The following is a 21,937-nucleotide window of genomic DNA, read 5'->3' as shown; positions in this document are numbered from 1 at the left end:
TGTGGGTTGTTAATTACACGCTTGTGGATTTATGCTGTTCTTGGATTGGGGTGATGTCCTGGTTCTTACAGGTCATTTCTCTTTTACATCATTATATATAAAAAGTATATACCCAGTTAGGAGTTGAAGTGTAATACCTCCCAACCTAAAATACTTGAAAGAAAAATTTAAGTCAGGTAGTACTAACGTGAGCATTCCTATACTAATTTTCCTGCTTATCTCATGCATTGCAGAGAACTTTGAATTCCTAGTTAAGTTTTATAGGAGCCATTGTCATATAGTACATGTACATGAGGAAGATTTAATTATACAAGGAGAATCTTAAATTCTCCTCTCCTTGACATCAATTAAATTGAGATAATCACATTCCTAAAAGGGCAAAAATATGTCGAGAAGCTCACATTACAATTTCTTATATTACTCATCTGGGTCTACGCTCAGTTAAAGGGTCTGACTGGCTCCTGATTCTCAGCACTAGTTTGACTCTTGAGATTAATGCCTGCCTTCTGGAACTTGTCCTCTGTTTGGCTGAACTTGTGGACCTCTCCGATGTGAGTCTTTATTGGACACTTACTCCATGCAAGACATAGAACCAACTGCTGTGGGATTACAAATATGAGTAAGAAATGGTTCTTGTGTTCACACTGTATATAGTCTAGTTGTATAGGCCACCTCAGGTCATTTATACGTTGCTGGCTGGAGACAGGATGAAATGAAATTGGCCTTAGAATTAATCACAGTGCCCTCTACTTTCCCAGAGGCCTGTGCTTTATCACTGTTGTCGTTATGTTCTTTGTATGCTGGCCTCCCTCACTGCCCCGTGATCTCTAGAGAACAGGGGCCGGGTCTGATTGCTGTCTGTACTGCCGCAGAGTCAAGGACGTGTTTTGCTGAGGGTAGGCTCTCAAAAGATGCTTTTAAATAAAAGAATGCATTCGCATTCGCTTGCTTAGGTTTCCTAGTTACAGTGGGTCAGCTTGCTCTGTATCAAAATGGAAGTGATAAGAAGCTGTGCCCAGACCTCTGCCCAGAGGTCCCCACACGAAATATCACTTTGGATGGGCTTCACAGTGTTGCAGGAAGGGACAGTGAGATGAAACTGAGTAAGAAATCAGAAACAGTGGGGTTTTGTCTCAGCTCTGTCACCAATTACTTGCTTAACCCTAGGCAAGACACTTATCCTCTATCTCAGTTTCTTCATCTGTGAAATGGGGATAATAATGACTGGCTTGGCTATTTCCCACAATTGCTTTGAGGATCAAATGAGATAATATACTTAAAAGTGTTTTGGAAAACCTACAGCACTGCACAAATGCAAGGCATTATTTTGCAATGAAATCTTCCCTTTAATTCCTGCTTCTACAAACACTTCATTACACACCCCTGGGTTCCTGGGTTATGTGGTGAGATGTGTGGAGTAGCTTGATTTGCCAAGCTATGAAATAGCCTAACATATCACCCTATACTTGAATCTCTTCTTCAACATATATAGTGTTTAGCTGATTTAGCATTGGATTTTCCAAAAGACCTAGACTTTGCATTACTCTTGCACCTCTCTCTCAATTCATATAGCTATACATACTCCTCAGTCAATATTTATTTCAAACATATATTTTTGAGCAGTATGTGTGATAACTATTGTGCTACGAACTGGGGCAAAATAGACAAATAACATAGGATCTCTGCCACTGAGAATTTTTTTCAGCTTATTGGATCTGAAAGAACAGACACAATAACAAATAAGTGCCTAATTCTGCATTTGTTTTGAAAGGCGATTTTACACGTGCGTTATAATTAGTAAAGACTAATGTATATTTTTAGTTTTCACAAAACCCAAACTAGTTGTGACTCTTACTCATGTTTTTCTACTGTGAATAGTCTATAGATTTTAATTTAGTTTTGGAGACTGAGATTTTTTTTCCCAATGAACGTCTGTGGAATTTCATTTTTCTTTGTATTAGTCAAGCTATGGAACTTTAAGGAATAGCAATAGCCATGTTGAGTTGTAGGGTCACCTGAATGCTTTCCTGCCAATTTCTCCTACACAGTAGGATTTGCTTTCAATAGAGCACTGTCCTTATGGAAGACCAGTCCCCAATCTAGTTGAGTAATTAAACTGTTGAGTACATTTGGGGTTGACATCACCAGGCAGATCCTGGCATTTTATGTCCTCAGATGCTACTCAAGTTTTGAGACACCACCACAAGACCCCTGGCTTCTCACAGGGATCAGGGAAACAGTCACCTAAGTGCACACAGTGGAATTTAGGCTTAGCTTTGAGGACAGACCTCAATAGTGGAAAGCATTTTTCAGAGCAATTCCATCCTGCTAGTCAGTCAGGCTCCTCCTAGCTCTCCTTAAAGCAGTCAACAGCTGTGGCTGCTACTCTTGAACAGTTTCCCCACTTCTAGCTACATGGATCTTTTGCCTGCTTGTCTACTCCATCAAACTTTCTTTTCCTGTGTGTCCTCTATCCGGGAATAGCTCATCATGCTTCAAGATACTGAGGTCATTGCTGATTCTTGGTCTACCTTTCCTCTCACACCTAAGCAGTTCCCAGTTTTAGGAGCGAATGCCTATCTTTTCTGCACTCCCACAGCCCCTGCCTAGGGGACAATTTTTTGGGGACAATCTCTAGTCTCTATTGTTCACCTGCCTCTATACTCACTCCCTCTGCCTGAGACAGCTTAGACCTCTAACCAGGAGAACTCTCCTCTTCTTCACCTCATTAATCATCTGGTCCTCCAATTCTTAGTCCAGCTGTTGACACACAGTCCCTCAACTGTGAACCCACAACATTCTACTTGTTACACTGGATAAAACTGTTGGTTACTTGTCTCTCTGTATCTCTCAGCTCTTAATACAGGATCTGGTATGTGGTAAATATTCACCAAAATGCCACTTAATGGGTTGGACTTACTTGCTCTCATCTCCCAGTCTTCACTGATTCCAGTTTCTTCCCTTGATTTTCAGTTCCCTTTTTGTACCCAATTTCTTTCCATAGCTTCCTTCAAAACATGTCTTTTCAAACACCTCTTCAGTCATAGCCTTTCCCTACTTTCATTCATAACATTTACTCTGTATTCCTCTAGGAATGTATGCAATAAGTTCAACATAGTAACAAAACCAACAAAAGTTATATGTGACCATAATAAATGCTTTCCTAGAAATAGTCACCTTGAGAAAATTGCACACCTATTTTAATAATGTTGTCATAGCCTCAGTTGTTTCAGGAGCTGCTCTTTGGGGATGACTACCTTTACATTCTTCTGGATATTTTTTCATGGTGACAAATCTAATCTTTGTAGGTGATTTAAAAATTTTGTATACGGTCAAGTCACTATGAACTAACTATATTTAGTGAGTAAGAAGAATGATCAAGCTGGTTACTCCATAGGTCAACAACTAAAAAGTAATGTTATCATCTTTCTCTGAACATATTTGCACAAGGGAAATTCCAAAACTATTTTGACTGATCATGTTATTTTCAAAAAGAGTTTCCAGCATCCTAAGGTGACCACTTTCAATAGTAGTACTTGCTTATCTATTATAAAGTGCTTATTAAAATTCAGCTTGGAACGTCATAGGCCTATGATCATACTGACTTGCACTTGTTTAACGTTGTTTTATTTATATTCTAGCAACATCTCTTAGGTGATAGAGATTGGGAATGAGTAAGGTCATGGTCCTTGCCCATAGAGACCTCCTAATCTGATTGAGAAGCTAGAAATATGAACAGTCCTGTTTGAAAAATAGATAACAGTGTAAGATAAAGAAGCAGTACAGCGGAGGGACTGTGAGGGGTAGAAATTCATTACAATGTCGACAGAGCCTTCTTAGGACTGAAGGATGAATGGTTAGAAGTTCACCAAGAGAAGGAGGGAAGGGGACTACAAGAATCATTCCCCCCAAAAAAGAAGAAAAAAAAAGTCATTCCAAACCAAGGGAGCAGAAGGTACAGAGACTGAAACAAGAAGATATGTTCAGGGGAATCTCAAGTCATTCAACATTGCTCTTGTGTAAAGTTCACAGTGGGGGCAGAGAAGACGAGATGTGGAGCCCAATGAAGTGAAGGCCATTTTTAGAAGTTTGGACTATCAGGCTCTGTGGGTAGGATTTCCCTTTCCAACAGGATCATGAACTCCCACATCCAATTAGTCACACAGGTTTGCCCCCCTGCCCCCATTCTTTTCTTCAAGATTGTCTGAGATCCATTCTTTCCTTTCCATTCTGACGTTTACCTCATTACTTCAGGCCTTCATCACCCCATGCCTGGACTGTTTCACAGACTCCTGACTGGTCCTTGGACTCTAGTTCACCTTTTGCTCCTGACAATCAATTTTTCACGGGATTATCAGAGCAACTTTCCTTTTCATCAAGTCTCACTCTTGTTCAAAAATCTTCAATGGTTTTTTTTTAATGACCTGAGATATAACTGTACCCCTCATTCCCTCCTGCTTGTCATTCAAGGTCCTGCATAATCTGGTCCCAAACTCCTTTCCCTCCTTGACTTCCGTCATTGCTAATAGTGCCAGACCTCATCTACAGTTTCCCTTATCTTATTTGCTTTTATGATGTCTCTCCCCTGGAATGCCATGCTCACACAAACTTTTTGTTTGTTTATTTCAGCTCTTTTCTTACAAATAGCAAGCCCACTTGTACCCATGCCTGATCACATCCCCGACTCTCCCGCCCTAGAAGTAACCATTATATTCTGGTTATATTCTTTTACTATATACTGTGTGATATGCATCCATTACTAACCTTTCAAGATTCTGCTCTGATCCCAGCTCCTGCATGAAAGCCTTCTCTGAATCCCGCAGCCCGCAGCAACAAAGTCTCGGTTCTCAAAACTAGCTTGTGCATCATGTGTCTTTAGCATCACTTCAGTGTGCTGGGCACGCTGCTAAGCAAAGTAAGGAGCTTAAGAAATATTTGCTAAATTGACTGACTGACTGACTGACTGACTGACTGACTGACTGAATGAATGAAGGGTTTAGCACAACCCAGCTGATGGCTCTGTTCGTTTTAAACGGACTTTGGAGCCTTGGCCCCATTACCTTCTTTGACAGCACTGGTCCTTCTCTAAGGCACTCCTCTGGCTAGCCCGGGGTGTGTGGGTGTATGGGGGCGATACCTATCTCACTGGATGAGGTCCGTCTGTCCCTTCAAGTTCAGGATCTTGGCGGCCCTAGCGTTTGAAGTTCAGAGTCTTAACACCCACCCCCTGGGGCAGAGGCCAGGCCCAGCGAGGCTCCAGCGTCGATTGAGTTAAGGCGCGTCGGGACCCGAAGCGGGTTGGAGAGGCAGGAGGGGGTGTCTAAGGGCTCGTAGTAGATCCCTCCGCGCGCAGCTCGGGCCGGCGCTTCTTCCTGCGGGAAACCCCTGGGTGCCTAAGGCGGCGGGGCCTGGCCTCGGCGACAGCGGGGCGGGGTTTGCGGTGGGAGGAGGCGGCCGAGGCGGAAGGACACACGAGGCTGCTTCGCCTGCACACCCGAGAAAGTTTCAGCCAAACTTCGGGCGGCGGCTGAGGCGGCGGCCCAGGATTGGCAGACTTGGGGTGCAGGGAGTGGAGGCACTGAAGCCGGAGCTTCGGGGCGTAGCGCGAGGCTGTGAGCGGCAGAAGCAGGAGGAGAAAAGGAGAAAGTGGGGGCTCCTCTGTCGGGACCCCCTCCCCATGTGGATCTGCCCAGGCGGCGGCGGCGGAGGAGGAGGCGACCGAGAAGATGCCCGCCCTGCGCTCTGCTCCGCTGTGGGCGCTGTTGGCGCTCTGGCTCTGCCGCGCGGCCCCCGCGCGTGGTGAGTATCCGGCGGAGGGGTGCTGTCCCCTGCGCCCCGGTCCGAGCCCCTCCGGCCCGGCCCGGCCAGCCGGCCACCTGGAGCGACAGTTCCCACCCTTCTGTCCTCCACTCTGCGAGGAGGCCGGGCTCGGCCGCCGGCGCGGGGCAAGGCCACTTGGTTCCCAAAGTTTGGACATCATTGGACCCCCTCCCTAGGCGCGCCCCCTCCTCCGCGCTCCCCACCGCCTCTTGTGCCCCAGGGCCGGTGGCCCCACACACGCCTCCTCGGCCGGAGGGAGGCCGGGCAGCAAGTCTCAGAAACTCCCTTTCTGGGGCACTTGAGTTCGGGGAGTTGGGCAGTTTTTGCCCACTTGGTTCCGCGTTTTCTGGGGTCGAGGGAGAACCAAGGGCGGGCTGCCGGAGAGGAACCGTGGCCGGTCGCAAAGCGCAGATGGGCTGAGCGAAGGAATGCCAGATTCTGGCGTGGAGGGAGCGGGGGCAGGGCCTCCAAGCCCAACGACTTGCACCTTCACGGCCAGACTTAGCTTTGCTAGAGGGAGGCCCACAAGTCTGAGTGGGTGGGTTTGGTTTGGATGGAACTGGGTTTTGCTGCGCGCCCAAGTTCTGACACTCTGAATCCACGGTCCCTGTGAATCTGGTGTAAAGTTTTCAGTCTTTGAAAGGTGGAGGCAGGAGCAGTAGGAAAACTGGTGTGGCTGCATGCTGAGCCACATGATTTAAAAATCTCAACTGCTGTTATTCTTTCTGAGGCGCGGAGCTCGGGCACTGTTTCAGAGTCTGTGTCCAGCCCCAGGAATGTGGTGTGACGATCATCAACTCCTCCAACCTGGCAGCAGCTTTTGCTGTTCTTTTGGCACAGATGGGGGTGGGGCATGGGCGGGTGAGGAAAAGTGGATACGTTAATTCAAAGTGGTGCCTTAGAAAGCTTCTTTATGGTTGGATATTTGCAACAGGGTTGGATCCAGGAAAGGAAATCAGATCATACCCATCCCACCCACACCCTTAGATTCCAAATTTCTTCAGACTGTTTAGTGGAAAGAGCCTGGGCTTTGGAGCCCCTGCTCTTTAATCCTGGGTTCAAATCCAGCTCTGTTGTATGAACTAACCAATAAAATGGGAATGAAATTACCCAGCTAATAGGATTAATTAAGAGAATGTATATTAAATCCATGGCAGTCAAAAGGTATTCAGAAAGTTCTTTCAGGGCAGAGCTGTGTTTTATTTTTTTCTGAACTATCTGCTTCCAGTGGGATGGGGTCCTGTGCATGTTTGTTGAACTGAAAAGGGTCTCTTCTTTTTCTAGCCTGATATGAAGGAAGATTTTACCTTTACCAAACAAAACAAACTAGTACATTAGTTATGTCTCTTGGCAAAGAGAAGTTTAGGAAAATGATGAGCTTCAGAAAGATATGCTCTTTGTTCATTGTTAACCGGCAGTCGACATGCCAGTCACAGATGTTTAAAAGAGATCAGGTTATTTATCACAGTGCTGGGTTGTTCAGCACCAACCAGATCCTTCTTGGTAAGTTCATATTCCTTGGGTCCCTAACAGTTTCAGAAGTGGATCAGGATGCTGTGTGGTGGTGACCCAAAACTGTTGTTTTAGAAACATTTAACAAAACACATATTTCATAGTATTTTTGCCTTTACTTTTTCTTCGAGTGAAAGCTTTAGTGTAAGTGTAAACTTAGGATAGAGAGGAGTATAAACAATGAGCTAGTTTGAGGGTTATAATCCTTGGTCTGTCATTAGCTTGTTTTAGTAAATAATTTAATCTTCATGATCTGTAGGCTTCTCACCTATGAAGCAGAACCAAAGGAATCACTTACTTCAGATAATTGGAGAGAATAATGATAAATGTTTGCATGGTGATTGGCAAAATTTAGTGTTCAATGATGAGACAAATGTCAGACACAGGATTGCTCTGACGCACAGAGCTCCTCTCATTCTAGGACCTGTACTTCTGCACTGATGGGGTATTGCCATTACTAGCTAGCTTTTAGGTAGACAAGCCCAAGTACTACTAGCTAGCTTTTAGGTGGACAAGTGTTACAGTGTTAGCTCAAAGGACAAGATTTAGATACTCTGATTTTTAGACAGGTGTTCCTCAGTCGCTAAACTGTAACGAAATAGATTACAAAACCTGTTTCTTGGTACAAACCTTAAATCTTTTTAGTCTAGCAGTGAAAGTTCTTGAATCTTCTCAATCTAGTGTCATTGTGTTTTGCCAAGGTACCAATTTTAACATGCCCTTCCAAACTTTTGAGTGTTCCTGTATTTGGCTAGTTGCCAATTGTTAATTTAAACATCACTGGGTTCCTAAGGCAAGGAACCGTCAACACATCTGTCTGATTGTCTAAGCAGCCATCCAGGACCACCCCTTACTCCTTGTTTTCTTTTGCTTCGTGATGGGAAGTGACTCCCTGGTTTTGCTGCCGATTAGATGATTTCTCAGTTGAATTCTTCTCTAGCCTTTAAAAAAATTATGGAGTAATTGTTTTTTCTTTCAGATGGAGATAAAATTTACTCTAAAACTGTTTTCCTTTTCTTCTTGTCCTTTATCTACTATTATTATTTCTTTTTTGGGAGGGAGGATGAAGGAGAGTGATTATTTTAGTCTCACTTTTCTTTTTCCTGATGTTTTGATTTTAAAAAATATTTACCCACATCTCCTTGGTGTCTGTGCCATTCTCATTCTCCTGCCTCTTCTGTAGCTTCTTATGGTGTAGAGGAATGACTTTTGGTTCATCTGAACTATAGTTGCTGACTTCAGGATCTTTAGAAAATGTTTAAATTCAGTGGGATATGCTTGGATGCTTCAGACCAGCCTTACAATACATTTTTAAAATATCACACCCGCAGAAATTCTATTTTGCCCACAAAATTTGCATTGATCTAGTTCCCATTCTCTGGTGCCATTCCTAGTGGTCTTCCTCTTTATCGTGTCCACTGTGATAGAACAAAGCTCCAATCTTAGCTGCATCAAAATCAGCTGGGGTGATTCTTGGACTCAACACCCAGGGATTCTGGTACAGTAGGTCTGAGAATCTATATTTTTTAAGATTTACAGGCTATTCTGATACAGTAACTTGGTTGGAACCCAATGATATTTCATTATTCTGCCTTCAGGTTTGTATATGGGGGAGGGGTCTTTCCTTTTTAATTTTAATCATTTCCAGAATGAACCCAAACTTCATCAGCCATTTCAGTATTTAACCCTTCTGACTCCCAAAGACTTTTAAAATTGCTAACAAATATAGAAGCTGTATAGTGCTATTTCTTCTTCTTCATCTGGGCACAGTGGGTCCACACTGTATTTTTAGAAGGACTTCATATAGTTGCATGATATTATTATAAACTACCCCTCTCCCTACATTTTCTTCTCTGTTGTCTCCTTTTTTCAAGCTTCATTCATATATATCATTTTTGGACTCTTTGTCTATTTGTCTTTAATGATTTTAGAGTGAAAAATTCTAAGCTATGATTTGAATGAGAATGTGATCAGAAATTTTACATTATCCTTATACTGTGTACACACTCCTTATTTAAGTGCTTCCTTTTTTTGACATTTCTGTCTGGATGTCACATTCATTTTCCTTCCATCCTTTTGTGATTCTCCTTCTCTTCTCTTCTTCCCTTTCTCTGCAAATGACTTGAAACCAAAAGGTTTCCTTTTCTTCTACTTTTCTCTCTTTATCGGTCTATCATATGTATTATATTTTAGAAGGATTACTGGATTAGGAGACAGAAGACCAGAATTCTCCTCCAGGTCAGTTATTAATTAGTCTTGTGATCTTGTGGGAGCAGCACTGCTTTGGTCTTCTGTTTGCTCAGGCACTTTGTTGTCCATAGTCACTGAGCCAATTACAGAGTCGAGACTCGAATCTCTGTCTTCTGGTCCTCAGTCCAGTGCCTCATCCACTCTTGGCACCACTTCCATCTCTTGTTCAAATGAGCTTATATACACAGAAACACTCAAAACATCCTCAAGTGCTTATTGTTAATGTGTGCTTCTTGAGGAAAAGAATTGTGTTTTTTCTTTTGTGTTTATTCTGATGTCCCCACCCCTACCCTTGTACCTAGCATGGTGCCTTGGCATCTAATAGGCATTCAATAAATGTTTAATCGAACATTTACTTTTAGTCACTTTCTAATTCTGAACTACTACGATACTTCAAGACAGTTTTTTTAAATAATATTTGCGAGAGTTATTACTTACCTTACTTACATTTGGGGGAAAAACCAAATTTTTCCCTTCCCCAGATGTTTTATTTAAACTTGCCGCTTTGAATTTCCCTCTCTCTCTCTCTCTGTGTGTGGTTTCTTCTCTCTCTCTCTCTCTTTTTGTGATCACTTCTGCAATTCATAAAGGTCACTTTGACTTTGGAATTTAACCTCAAAGGCGCTGGCATCCACCCCCTGCCTCTTACTTGAGTTGCTTCTACTGCTTCCTGTATTACTGTATTACTGCAGCAGCAATTTCTATCATTTTGTTCAGAGTTGCCATATGTTATTATAACTTGGACATTTTGGGAACTCTTGGAATAGTATTTTTTAAATTAGAATTAACTAAACTTGTATTTGTTTAGATGATTTTTTTTTTTGAGATTTTTTCTCATCATGAGCTGAATATTGCAAACTTGTGCTAGACTAAGGATGAGTATTTTTTTTTCCCACCAAGACAGTTCCCTTGGAAACAACTACCACCCACAAAAACTCCAAAAGTGAGACGTGATAGATACGTTTTGGGAGAACCATGGAGTGTGAGCTATCTCTGAAATGAAAGTTGCTTCTTGAGGGCAGGGACCGTGTCACACACATCCCTTCTCTGGCCTGTGCCAAACGTGCAGAGTCGGCTGGGCAGCAGGGTCTGGTTGCAGCACCTGTGACTCGTGCTCTGTCCTCCTCAGCTTTGGTACATTTTGAAAGAGAGGTGACAGTGAGTCAGAGGTGTGTCTTTATGCTCATTTCTCCTTTGAAGAGAAAAGATCAGTTGGAGGCTGACCCCATCTACAGCCTTCTACCTCTTTTTATTAATTGATGTGTAGCTGAAATTTTCCTCTTTGTTGGCTTACATGTTTGCAGGAACTTTAAAATTCATCTAGTCCTTCATTTGGTCCCATGCTGATTCTGATCCTCATACAACATCCTAGTTAGGAGGTAATCTGCCTTTTTTGTCCCAGAACACCTCTTGTGATAGACAGCTCCCTGCCTCCAGAGGCAGTGAGTTCAGCTTTGGACAGATGTATTTCTTAGAAAAATCTTATATTTAGCTGTAATCTGCCTCCGTATGATTTGCACCTACTGACATCTTCTCAGGAATCTGTCTCAAAGATTCCTGATCCTTTTGTGGGTGACAGGGATCCAGAGGTACCCTTTACTGAACTGACACCCACCTCTCCATAAAAGGAGTCAAACCCTGTGAGGAGCATGAAGATGATCCTGTCTGGGGTGATTGCTTGGGTTAATCACCTTAACACTATGTTTTATACCTCCCTGCCCAGATGGGCTCTGGTAGGAGGGGATCATCTGTCCAGCAGTGTTTCCCTAACCTCTCATAATAAGAATGCCTGGGGTCTTCTCCTGGAGATCCTGTTTCAGTGAGTCTGGAATAGTATCTGGGAATTTGTATACTTTAGAAAGAGCCAGGTAATTTTTACACTAGGATAGTTTTGGAATCACTGCAGAGTGAATCTCAGGGAAGCCAAGGGCTTTTTGTTTTGTTTTGTTTGTTTATTCTCTGATAGTGGTAGAGATGGGTTGCTTTGATTGGGTCCGGTGATCATTTTTTTCCTCCTTGAAAGTGCCAACTTCATGCTGAATGCCTAGCTTACTGGCAAGAAAAAAGCTACTTTGGTACCCCTCATAAGGTCAGTAAAGTTGTTTTGTCTTAAGCTTTTTTTTTTTTTTGGCATTATATCCAAAGTGGGACTGCTGTATATGTGTGTCATGTATGCCTTTGGTGGAAGCCTCCTTATCCTTCCATCAGGATATTACCTGAGATGCCAGAATACATAGAAGTTCCACAGTCTTTTTAATGTCCCTTATGGAATTCTGTCCTCAGCCCTTGTGAATGATGCTGTCTTTGAGGTTGTCTGTTTTGTTAACCCATGAACACATATCTGGTGTTAGGGATTTCCCTCAGATATATTAGTGCAAAAAAAGATAAAGGTCACTCATTTCAGGGAGTCCTGCTTTTGGGGTGTCTGGGCTGCTGCAGAGAGTGAAACAAGTAAGAGAATAAAGGAGGAATCAAGGCCCTCTTGAGCAGAACTGAGCAGTCTGCAAGAAAGGGCCCAGGGGTGCTCCTCTGACTAAGACACTTGATCTTGCCGTTCCTCATAGGAAGAAGGAAGTGGCTTCGGATCTGAAAGGATATGCTTATGGCCTCTGGGTGGGATGAACTGCAGAGCTCACTGGCCGTGGCAGGATGCTTGCAGTAGGTCTGTTCTTTCTCTCCTTCTCTCCTTTTTGAGGGGAATACCAGCTATGTGGCAGGAAATACATTGTGACCTTAAAAAGAACAGTAAAATCAAGAAGAGTGGATGATAAAAGTCATAGCTAGCAGTGAGCAAAGCAAAGCAATTATTGCATTAATTTATTTATATATATAAATATGTAAATTTCTATACAGTACTCTAGTAGGAGCCCTAGGTGTTGGCTCTAACGTTTACTATCTTTGTAGCTCTGCTGTCTTAGTGGTGTGTTAGGGAGGACCATGGTTTGTTGTCATCCATCATTTGTGTGTTTCCTTTCCCTTAGCATCATGTGGTAGAGAGTACAGGGTATTCCGTTCTTCTAGCTGTGTGAAAATCATTGACCAAGTGGAAGATAGGGTCTTGCCCCCAAGGAGCTGACATCATCAGGGAGACAGGACAGATGAGCGCATACAGTTAGGGATATGAAGTACAGTTAGTCAGTCACTTATCTGCACCCTCTGAGCGCAGTTTCCTGCAGTCAGGGTGACTAAGAGCTGTAGGGTCTGGGGGCGTAAACTCTGGGACCACCAGGGAATAGCGTCCCCCAGTTCACCCCTGCTGGGCTTATCTGCTGCTCTCCTTTTTCTCTGTTGGAATTCGGAAGTATCAAAACATGACTTGGGGAAAAGACAAAGACCCCTTTGTTTGGTAGGGGTGTAAATATAAATCTGGCACATGTTGTGGTGTCTATTATGTCTGTCTGTTAGTGGGTTGTGGCAAGAGGGAGGTCTGTGTTCTCAGCCCTGGATGCCAAGCCTGATCTAGGACAAGTTAAGGTGGAAGTATCTCCTTTGGAAGATCTAGTCCTCAGTGGCAGGAGCTGAGGGAACGTCTTGTCACAGCCAGGCAATGACCGAGGTACAGTATGGACACACCCAGAGTTGCTGCCTCAGGTGGCATTGATTAATCATACTAACATCTCCCTCACCCTCTTGTGCTTGTCTTGGCAAAACCCTGTTCTACCAGCTCTTCAAAGTTTGGGCTTTACTAGATAATTGAACAGACTCTTGGGGAGTGGGGTCATTTTGCTGACTCTTTTCACTCTTGAACTTCAGGCCAGTAACCATGGTCAGCTGGGTCTCCTGGCCCGGCAGTAAAAGGCCTGTGTCTCTCTTCCCATTGGACTGAAGCAGGAAGCAGGGAGAGGGGGGAATAGCTCAGTGGTAGAGCGTGTGCTTAGTATGCACGAGGTCCTGGGCTTAATCCTCAGTACCTCCATTTAAAAAAGAGAAAGAAAAGAAAAAACACCAAACAAGTGTTCATTGGACAGAAGCACCTTCCCCAGAGGCCTGCCTAGGGCAGCTTCTGGTCTTCAGGTCAGTTCCTTCTGCAGGATATTGGCAGTGACTCTGGTTCTTTCAATGCATCAGCTGAACATCATGCCAAGACGGATTCATCATCTCACAAAGGCAGGTTGGATCTCTGGGCGTTGCAGAACCTGTTTCTGGGTTAAGAGTAGCTCTCCCACCCTCATATGTATTTATTCATATGAGGGAAGTGTGTGTGTATTTTGTAAGGTAAGGAAAACATGATGATAATATTTTGATTGGAGTCAGATATTGTCTCCCTAATAATATGTTGTCTTTTAACAAATAGCATCCCTTTAAAATACAGTTTTGCTTGCTGACTAAAGTGTTGTACAAGAAGCTGTGGTTATGTTCTAAGGTATACTACCTTGTTCAGAGGCAGGTGCATTTTTAAATTGTTGTTTGCTTCTTTTTCATCTCTTTTTACTCTCATCTCTCTTTTGTGAGGAGATTCTGGGAGGCTTTTAAGCCTCAAAGATTAAATAGCCTATTTTAGCTAGTACCTAACAGGGTGGGGTTGCTATGTTGGCATACTTATCCAACATTCAGATAATTGAGTACTATTTACTCGCTAATGTGTCCTGTTGAGTTTCAGAATATGAATAGTCAGAAAACTAGATAGTGCTAATTTATAACTTCTCTAAATGGTAAGTGTGGTAAGCTGCAGAGAAACTTCTGTTTATTCTCTGCTTCTACATGCTTTTGTTTCTCCAGAAAGTGTTGAGACTCATTCAAGTTTAAGGACATGTATATTTTGATTATTACTTTTTACTATGTTTTCTTCCCTGAAAACATGCCTTTATTTATTTGTTAGATCTTCTTTATTTGGAAACTTTAAGGACATTTACTTTATTACAAAAATTTAAAGTACTTTCTAATCTTTATGAAGCTTATTAGAGAAAAAAAAGTCTGTAAATCATGCAAGCTTTGGGTATTATGTTACTATAAGCTGAAAGTAATAATATGTCATGGCTCCTCTGACATAAACTTTCTAAGAGATTTAAGGAAAATGGTTATAACTGAAAACAAACATTGTAACATTTTAAGGTAGGTTTACATAGCAACAAAATTATTCCTCGTGTTTACATGTAATTAACTCACATTTATACTTTGTTGATTCTCTCTGACACCTTTACAAGATTTTGGGTGCGGGTTAAAAAGTAATTACATTTAAAAATAGCTGAAGACCTTTGAAAAGTCTAGAAAAGTGTAAGGAAAATCCACAATTATATTTTGGTGTTTATTGTTTGGTCTTTTTATCTACTCTTAGTTTTAAAAATTGTAGGTTCATAATGTATGTATAATTTTCTGTTCTGCCTTTCTGTAGTGATTGCAAATATTTCTCATATTTTCAAGCATTTTTCATAAATTGAATTTTAATGGTTATATAATATTCTCATTAATAGGTTTACTGTGTTTTGACCATTCTCCTTTGGTTTAGTTGCATATTTGGTTGGCTTCATCTTTTTTTTATATATATAAATGATACTGATCTTCTTTATACAAAAATTTCCCTCTTTAGGATTTTTCCAGTAAGCTAGATTTCCAGAAGAGGAGTTACTATGGCAAAGACAGTGATTTTTATGCTGGAGATTGTGTGGAGAAAAGGGAACCCCCCTACACTGTTGTTGGGAATGAAGTTTGGTGCAGCCATTGTGGAAAACAGTATGGAGATTCTTCAAAAGACTAAAAATAGACTTACTATATGACCCAGCAATCCCACTCCTGGGCATATATCCAGAGGGAACCTTAATTCAAAAAGACACCTGCACCCCAGTGTTCATAGCAGCACTACTTATGATAGCCAAGACATGGAAACAGCCTAAATGTCCATTGACAGATGACTGGATAAAGAAGTTGTGGTATATTTATACAATGGAATACTACTCAGCCATAAAAATGATAAAATAGTGCCATTTGAAGCAACATGGTTGGCCATGGAGAATGTCATTCTAGGTGAAGGAAGCCAGAAAAAAGAAAGAAAAATACCATGTGTTATCACTCATATGTGGAATCTAAAAAAAAAGACTAGTGAACTTATATATAAAACAGAAATAGACATACAGATTTGTGGTTGCCAGGGAGGAGTGGGGTGGGAAGGAATAAACTGGGAGTTTGAGATTTGCAGATACTGACTGGTATATATAAAATAGATGACCAAGTTTATACTGTATAGCACAGGGAAATATATTCAATATCTTGTAGTAGCTTACAGTGAAAAAGAATATGAAAATGAATATATGTATAATCATGTATGACTGAAGCATTGTGCTGTACACCAGAAATTGACACAACATTGTAAACTGACTATACCTCAATTAAAAAAAAAAGACAGTGATTTTTAAACATTGGGAAATAGGATTTCTTAAAACAGAAAAACATAAGAGAAAATTAAAATCTTCAATTATTCCACTACCTCCAGTCAAAGCTCACACTTAATATTTTGGTGCGTTTCAGACAGTTCTTTTCCTGTGTCTCTTAGTGTAATTAGGATTTTTTGGGGGGGGTGGCAGGTAATTAGGTTTATTTATTTATTTTTTGGAGGAGGTACTGGGGATTGAACCTAGGACCTTGTACATGCTAAGCATGTGCTCTACCACTTGAGCTATATTTTCCCCCAGTATTTTAACATATTACAGTTTTATCATCTCCTTCTGCATCACTGAAAATATTGTGAACATTTTCCCACATAAAAATTTTTTTAAGAATGTGATTTTTAAGGCTGCATACTGTTCTACCTGAAGATTCTATCATACTTTATTTAAGCTGAAATCTAGTCTTAGTTTTCAGTCTTCATAATTATAAATAATGCTATGATGAACATTCTTATATGTAAATCTTGGTAGGAATATTTATTTTTTAACATAAACTCCAAGAAGTCAAATTATTGTATCAAAGAGTATGGACCTTTGTGTGGCTTTTGATACATACTGCTAAATTCCCTTCCATATAGTTTGACCAAGTTAGACCTCTGTCAGCAGAATATGAGACTGTCAGTGTTTCCAACCATTGTCAATGTTAGTTTTTATTTTTACAACTCCTTACCAGTTTGATAAGTGGTAAATGCTACCTCATCTTAATTTGCCTCTCTGATTACAGTGACATTGAATGTTTTTCATATGGTCGGTGGCCCTTTGTATAGCCTTTTTATTTATTTATTTTGGTAAATTTTGTCTTTTATTCATCAAAGTGTTTCATTTTTGATTACTGATTTAAATATTTCTTTAGATATTTATTAATTGTTAGCTCTTTGTCTGTCTTAAATGTGTTACAACATGTATGGACAGGTTAAACTGTGTAAGATCAAATTGCTACCAATATTGATGTCAAAAATTATTTATTTGATTGGTTTTTAAAAAATGCTTTGATTTCTAATGAGCTTGTTCAGAGTTCTATGTATTTGTTAACTGGTATTTTCTGTAATTACTTTCAAATTCTATTTTGATTGTGTTGTAAATCGACAAGCTGTCCATTGTATATGCCATGAAAATGTGTGTTTACTTTAATACCTTATAAAATGATACTGGAAAAAAAAAACAGTATATTATGGAACCAGGTATGTAATTTTGGGTGGCTAGAGTGTAATCTGCTTCTGTCCTGTCTTCTTAGATATCCAAGATTTTGGAAGTGTGTAACATTCCTGAAAGACAGAACTAATATGCAGTACTAAATCTGACATTTTGACCTAATTGATAATTGTACAGTGGTCTGGCCAGTCAGTTTGATCAACCAGCAGGATGACTAAGATTCCCTCTGCTCTCCCGTCACCAAATTGATTAGTTGTGCGACAGAACTGACTGAATCAACCTGTTGTTTTGGCACCCCATGGACACCACCTGTTTCTCAGATTTCTCCCTCCAGCCTCCCACTGCCCTAGTGCAGTGCTGTGTGCACAGTGGGTAGGAGATCAATGTTGTTGCTGAAGAATGTTGCAATAAAGAAGAGTAGATTGCTTTTTTTCCAAGCTTGTATGTTCTTAAGGTACCCTGCTGTTTTTGACATTAAGAGCTCCAGCTGAACTGCTTTATGCGGCAGCCCTGCAGGTCTTAAGTGTTTGATTCAGAATAATTTCAGGCAATATGAATGCTTGCTTAAGTATCATTGGAATTTACTGGGCTGGTTGTTTGCCAGCTATTACCATATTTAGCATGAGGAGACCTGGTGAACTAGGACATTTCTGACCAGCCAAAGAAGGAAACCTCTCTGAAGGACTGCAGTTTTTTTTTTTTTTTTTTAAGTGTGGTTAAGAGAATGCCAGTTGGAGTGTTACTCTGCCCCATCCACAAAATCAACTTGTGGATAGAAAAAGAGTTTTGACAATGAAACTCCTTCTCACCCTGAAGTCTAATACTGTTTCTCGGAGAAAATTGGAGAATTCTTACCACTAGACTGTGCACTGAGAGGCTTAATCAGCAGGTGAAGGTGCTAATTAAAAACATAGGTTGATGGGTGTTTATTCTCATCTTTTTTCTTGAAGATGTACTACTTTTCTGCTTTGTCATGGTCTGAATTTATTTTGGCCCAGTTCTTTTCTCCATCCTACTTTTGGAATTATCAGCCTTCCCTCTATGGCTCAAAATTTCTCTGCCTCAGCTTTTCCATTTCAAAAATGAAGGTAGTATTTGAAAGGACCACTCAATACAATTAACATAAAACAACCCTAACATTTACATAGCAATGCAAAGTTTACAGAACACTCTTACACAATCGCCTCCTTTAATCTTCACAAAACTTTGGTGGAAACTGAGCCTCAGAGGGGTTAGTTGGCGTGTATACCATTGTTTAGCCCTAGATAATAAGTGACAGAGCTGGGACTTATACTTGTGGTTTGACTTCAAACCTCAGCTTTTTTTTTTTTTTTTTTAAAGATTTGTTGAATTCTTACTATGTATCAGTCATCCTAGGGGCTTTACATATATTTCCTTGTTTAATTCATATGGCCGTCCTTTGGGTAGACAGTAATTAGCTGTATTACTGATAAATAGGAGCTGAGACTCATAGCTTTGGGTGTTAGGGTGAGTCCTGTGGTTAGTGAGGGATGGAGCCAGGATTCAGGCCTCCAGCTCCAAGGCCTCTGTAGTCAGCCTTGGCACTTTATGTACATTCATACAATTACCCCCCATGACAACTCTACGAGATGGAGAGTAGGTAAATGGGGAAAAACTGACCTGCAGCATGCTCAGGATAATGCAATTAGTAAGTGGCAAAGTTGAGATTTAAAGCTAGGTCTCTTTGTCCCTGCACCCCTTACTCATTCCAGTACCCTGAAGATGCATGTTTTTATCTTATGTGTGTTTTTAAGACTGTGAGTTCTTTGGATGTAGGAGCCAGCTGTTAGGAATCATTTGTATCTTCTGAATAAATAAGAAATGGATTGATTTTAGTTGACTAACGACCCTGGCCTTCTCTCAGTTGATTTCTGTGACCAGGACAAGCACAATGAATTTGGGTTGAGAGGAGGGGAGTTCTCATGAAGGATGAGTCTTTAAGCCAGAATGGGCCACAGTTATGTGCTCTTCAGAGCAATGGTCCAACTCCTGAGGGCTCTTCGTGGGGAGATTTCTGTCTGTGTTTCGAGAAACTTTTCTTTGAAAGAGAGTTGTCAGCTTATAGGGAGAGGGAGGGTGGATACTGATAAGTCTGGCTCTTAACTCACTAGCTCTGTGTCCTTGGGCAAGTTTCTTAAGCACTCTATGCCTCAATTTCATTATTTATAAAATGAAGATAATAGCAGCATGTAATTGTGAGGGTTGTTATGAGGATTAAATAAGTTACTAAGTGTTACACAGTACAGTGCCTGGTCCATAGTAAGAGTGCAGTAAATAGTAGATATTGCTGGTGGTGTTATTTATTTTGCAGTATAGACTGGCTTTTTGTTGCTTTCACTTTTCTTTAATCCAAAGTGGATGAGTGATTCAGATCCTTGGTGTGAAATAGGAGCTTCACCTTTGCAGCACGTAGATTGTTCACTGGTTTCCCATGAACCTGTAAATACTTAAGGGTATTATATTTGAGACTGTTCCCTTAATGGGGAGTAACTCCAATTTGGAAAATTTGTCCATTATACAGATTGTATTGATCAGTGTTAAATCATGTCCCCCTTATTTATTAACCAGACATTTGTGGTTGGATTATGTCTAGTATAGAAACTATGATTTTTCTGAGGTGCAGCTTTGAGGACAATGTCAGGTCCAACACTCTTGTTCCCCAGTTTCCTATGATATGGTAAACATCATCACGTGCCATCCAGTGTCACCATGCATTTGATGTTTTAACTGGCCTTATAGCACTTAAAATCTCTTTGAAATAATAAAAATATCTCACAGTCTGTTATTACAACCTCCTGGGCTCCTGGAGATTTTGGGATCTCTAGCTGGGAACCATCCATCGAATCCATCCTGGTTTTACAGATGAGGAAAGCAAAGCCCAAAGAAGTGAAATGATTGACCAAAGGGCCGAGAGCTGGGTCAAAACGAGGGCCAGAATCCAAGCTCTTGTCTTCTAATCAAGTGATCTTTCCTCTACACTCTTTACTCAAATGATATATCGGTACGTGGACCCTCTGTTTTCTGAGATCTGAAAAGGGAACAGTGAAAGAGTGGGAAGGGTGGGGGAGGGGAGGAGTCTGGCTATACTGAAAATGTCAGTGACAGCAGAGAAAATATTTGCCTGTGAGCCTCTGCTTGTCCCTTTGGACTTCTTTGTAGTGGTTAAGACAACCCAGCAGGGTTGGTGTTATTAGTGATTCAGAATTGGATTAGCCAGGACTGGTGGAGTTACTTTCTCAGAAAAGGGTTCCATATTTTAACATTTGTTTCCCATGACAGTTTGCTTATTCTCAAGTTTTGGCAGCCTTGAGCAAATGGTTGTCAGGTTTTTTTGTTTTGTTTTGTTTCATGACAAAACTTCAAATTTTATTTTGCCGATTTAGTAAACTCTGTTCTACCTACCACTCCCTTTTGCTCTCTCTGTAATTATTTCCAAGACTTTGTTTTTCAGTTGTGGGAGTACGATGAAAGGTTTTCTTTTATAGTCTGAGATATTTATAATTATGTGTAAGCACACTGTTTACTGAAAATGTAAGTGGTGCATATGTTAACTCAAATACCCTTAAAACACTTAAAATATCTTCCAATAATTTAAAAATCTTTGCCCCAAAGCAGCTGCAGCCACTTAACAGTAGAAGAGAGGACGTCTATACTAAGGGTAGCAGGACTTGAATGTAATTAATATAGGTAAGTGTGAATGTCACTTTGGAGGAACTGCAAAATTTGCATGAAAGCTGACCAAGTCATACCTCTTTATCAACAGAGTGAACAAAACAGACGAAAATCTCTGTCCTCACGAAACTTATAAGAAGTGGCAATAGCTTCCATATTACTGAGGGTTTACTGTGTGACAGATGCTTTGGGAAAAAAGTGCTTTACCTGTTTGTTTTAGTCCTGACAGTAGATGTTATGATTCCTGTTTACTGAAAGGTTAAGACATGGTCATCAAGGTCACCCAGTCAGTCAGTGGTACAGACCTGGAGCTGGAACCCCTCTTGCCTGACTCCTAAACTCACACGCTCACCCACTATAAGTAATGCCGTTGTCTATTTGGTGGAATCCTGTAGTCCACCAAATAATGTAAGTTTGGATTTAATATTATTTTGTGTGTTAAATTGACTTAAGTTTTACTCTTCTTAATAGCTTAAGTCTGAATGAACATTTTCATAATGTGGAAATTATTAAAATGCCAGAATTCCATTTTGAGGAATTGCAATTCTTTCTAAATCTCTTTGAAAATGGGAAGAATGGATTTATGTTTGCTATAATCCAAGGAAAGTTGTTTAGCGTTTCTTTCCCTATTACTTCTTAATCTTAAAAGGAAATTCTTTAGTAGATTAAGACTAGGAATGAATGTGTAGCTTTTTTTAAAAAATTAAAAAAATTTGGAAGATTGAAAATGGTAACCCAGAATCATATTTGTGTGAGCCTTTTAAATTATAGACAGCTTTTTCTTAACTGTGCACTTGTATTCTTATTGTATCTTTCTGAAAGGGATATAAAAGACCATGTAAAATGATTGGAATGCCTTAGCACATGAACAGTGGACATAGCCAATTACTAAAACTGCCAGGGCTAACCTGTCTTGGCCTGGGAACTTTGAAATGTGTGCAGCATTTCCACATGTAGAGTTACAGAAAAAGCATGAGGAAAACCTTGGGTTTTCTTCTTTGCTGTGAACTTTTCCCTTATTATCTCCTTTGTCACTGAAAATTGATGGTCATCTGTACTAATAGATGAGAGATGTATGTTTGACACCAGCAGATAACCCCAGATGATCCCTTCTGCTTTAAAATACAGTC

General features: G+C 40.8%; 1 protein-coding gene across 1 annotated transcript in view; it reads left to right on the top strand.

Moving 5' to 3' along the window:
- The first annotated feature begins 5,459 nt into the window (after positions 1 to 5,459).
- The window catches only part of NOTCH2 (notch receptor 2), a 153,513-nt gene continuing 137,035 nt past the window's right edge, over positions 5,460 to 21,937 (top strand). Inside the window, exon 1 of the mRNA XM_010967928.3 lies at positions 5,460 to 5,799. Coding sequence (XP_010966230.1) covers positions 5,727 to 5,799 — 73 coding nt within the window. The 5' untranslated portion in view covers positions 5,460 to 5,726. The remainder of the gene's footprint in view (positions 5,800 to 21,937) is intronic.

This window comes from Camelus bactrianus, chromosome 9, assembly GCF_048773025.1.
Source record: "Camelus bactrianus isolate YW-2024 breed Bactrian camel chromosome 9, ASM4877302v1, whole genome shotgun sequence".
Classification (NCBI taxonomy): Eukaryota; Metazoa; Chordata; class Mammalia; order Artiodactyla; family Camelidae; genus Camelus; species Camelus bactrianus.
Note: the sequence above shows the minus strand (reverse complement) of the source record. Positions and strands in the feature narration are given on the sequence as shown.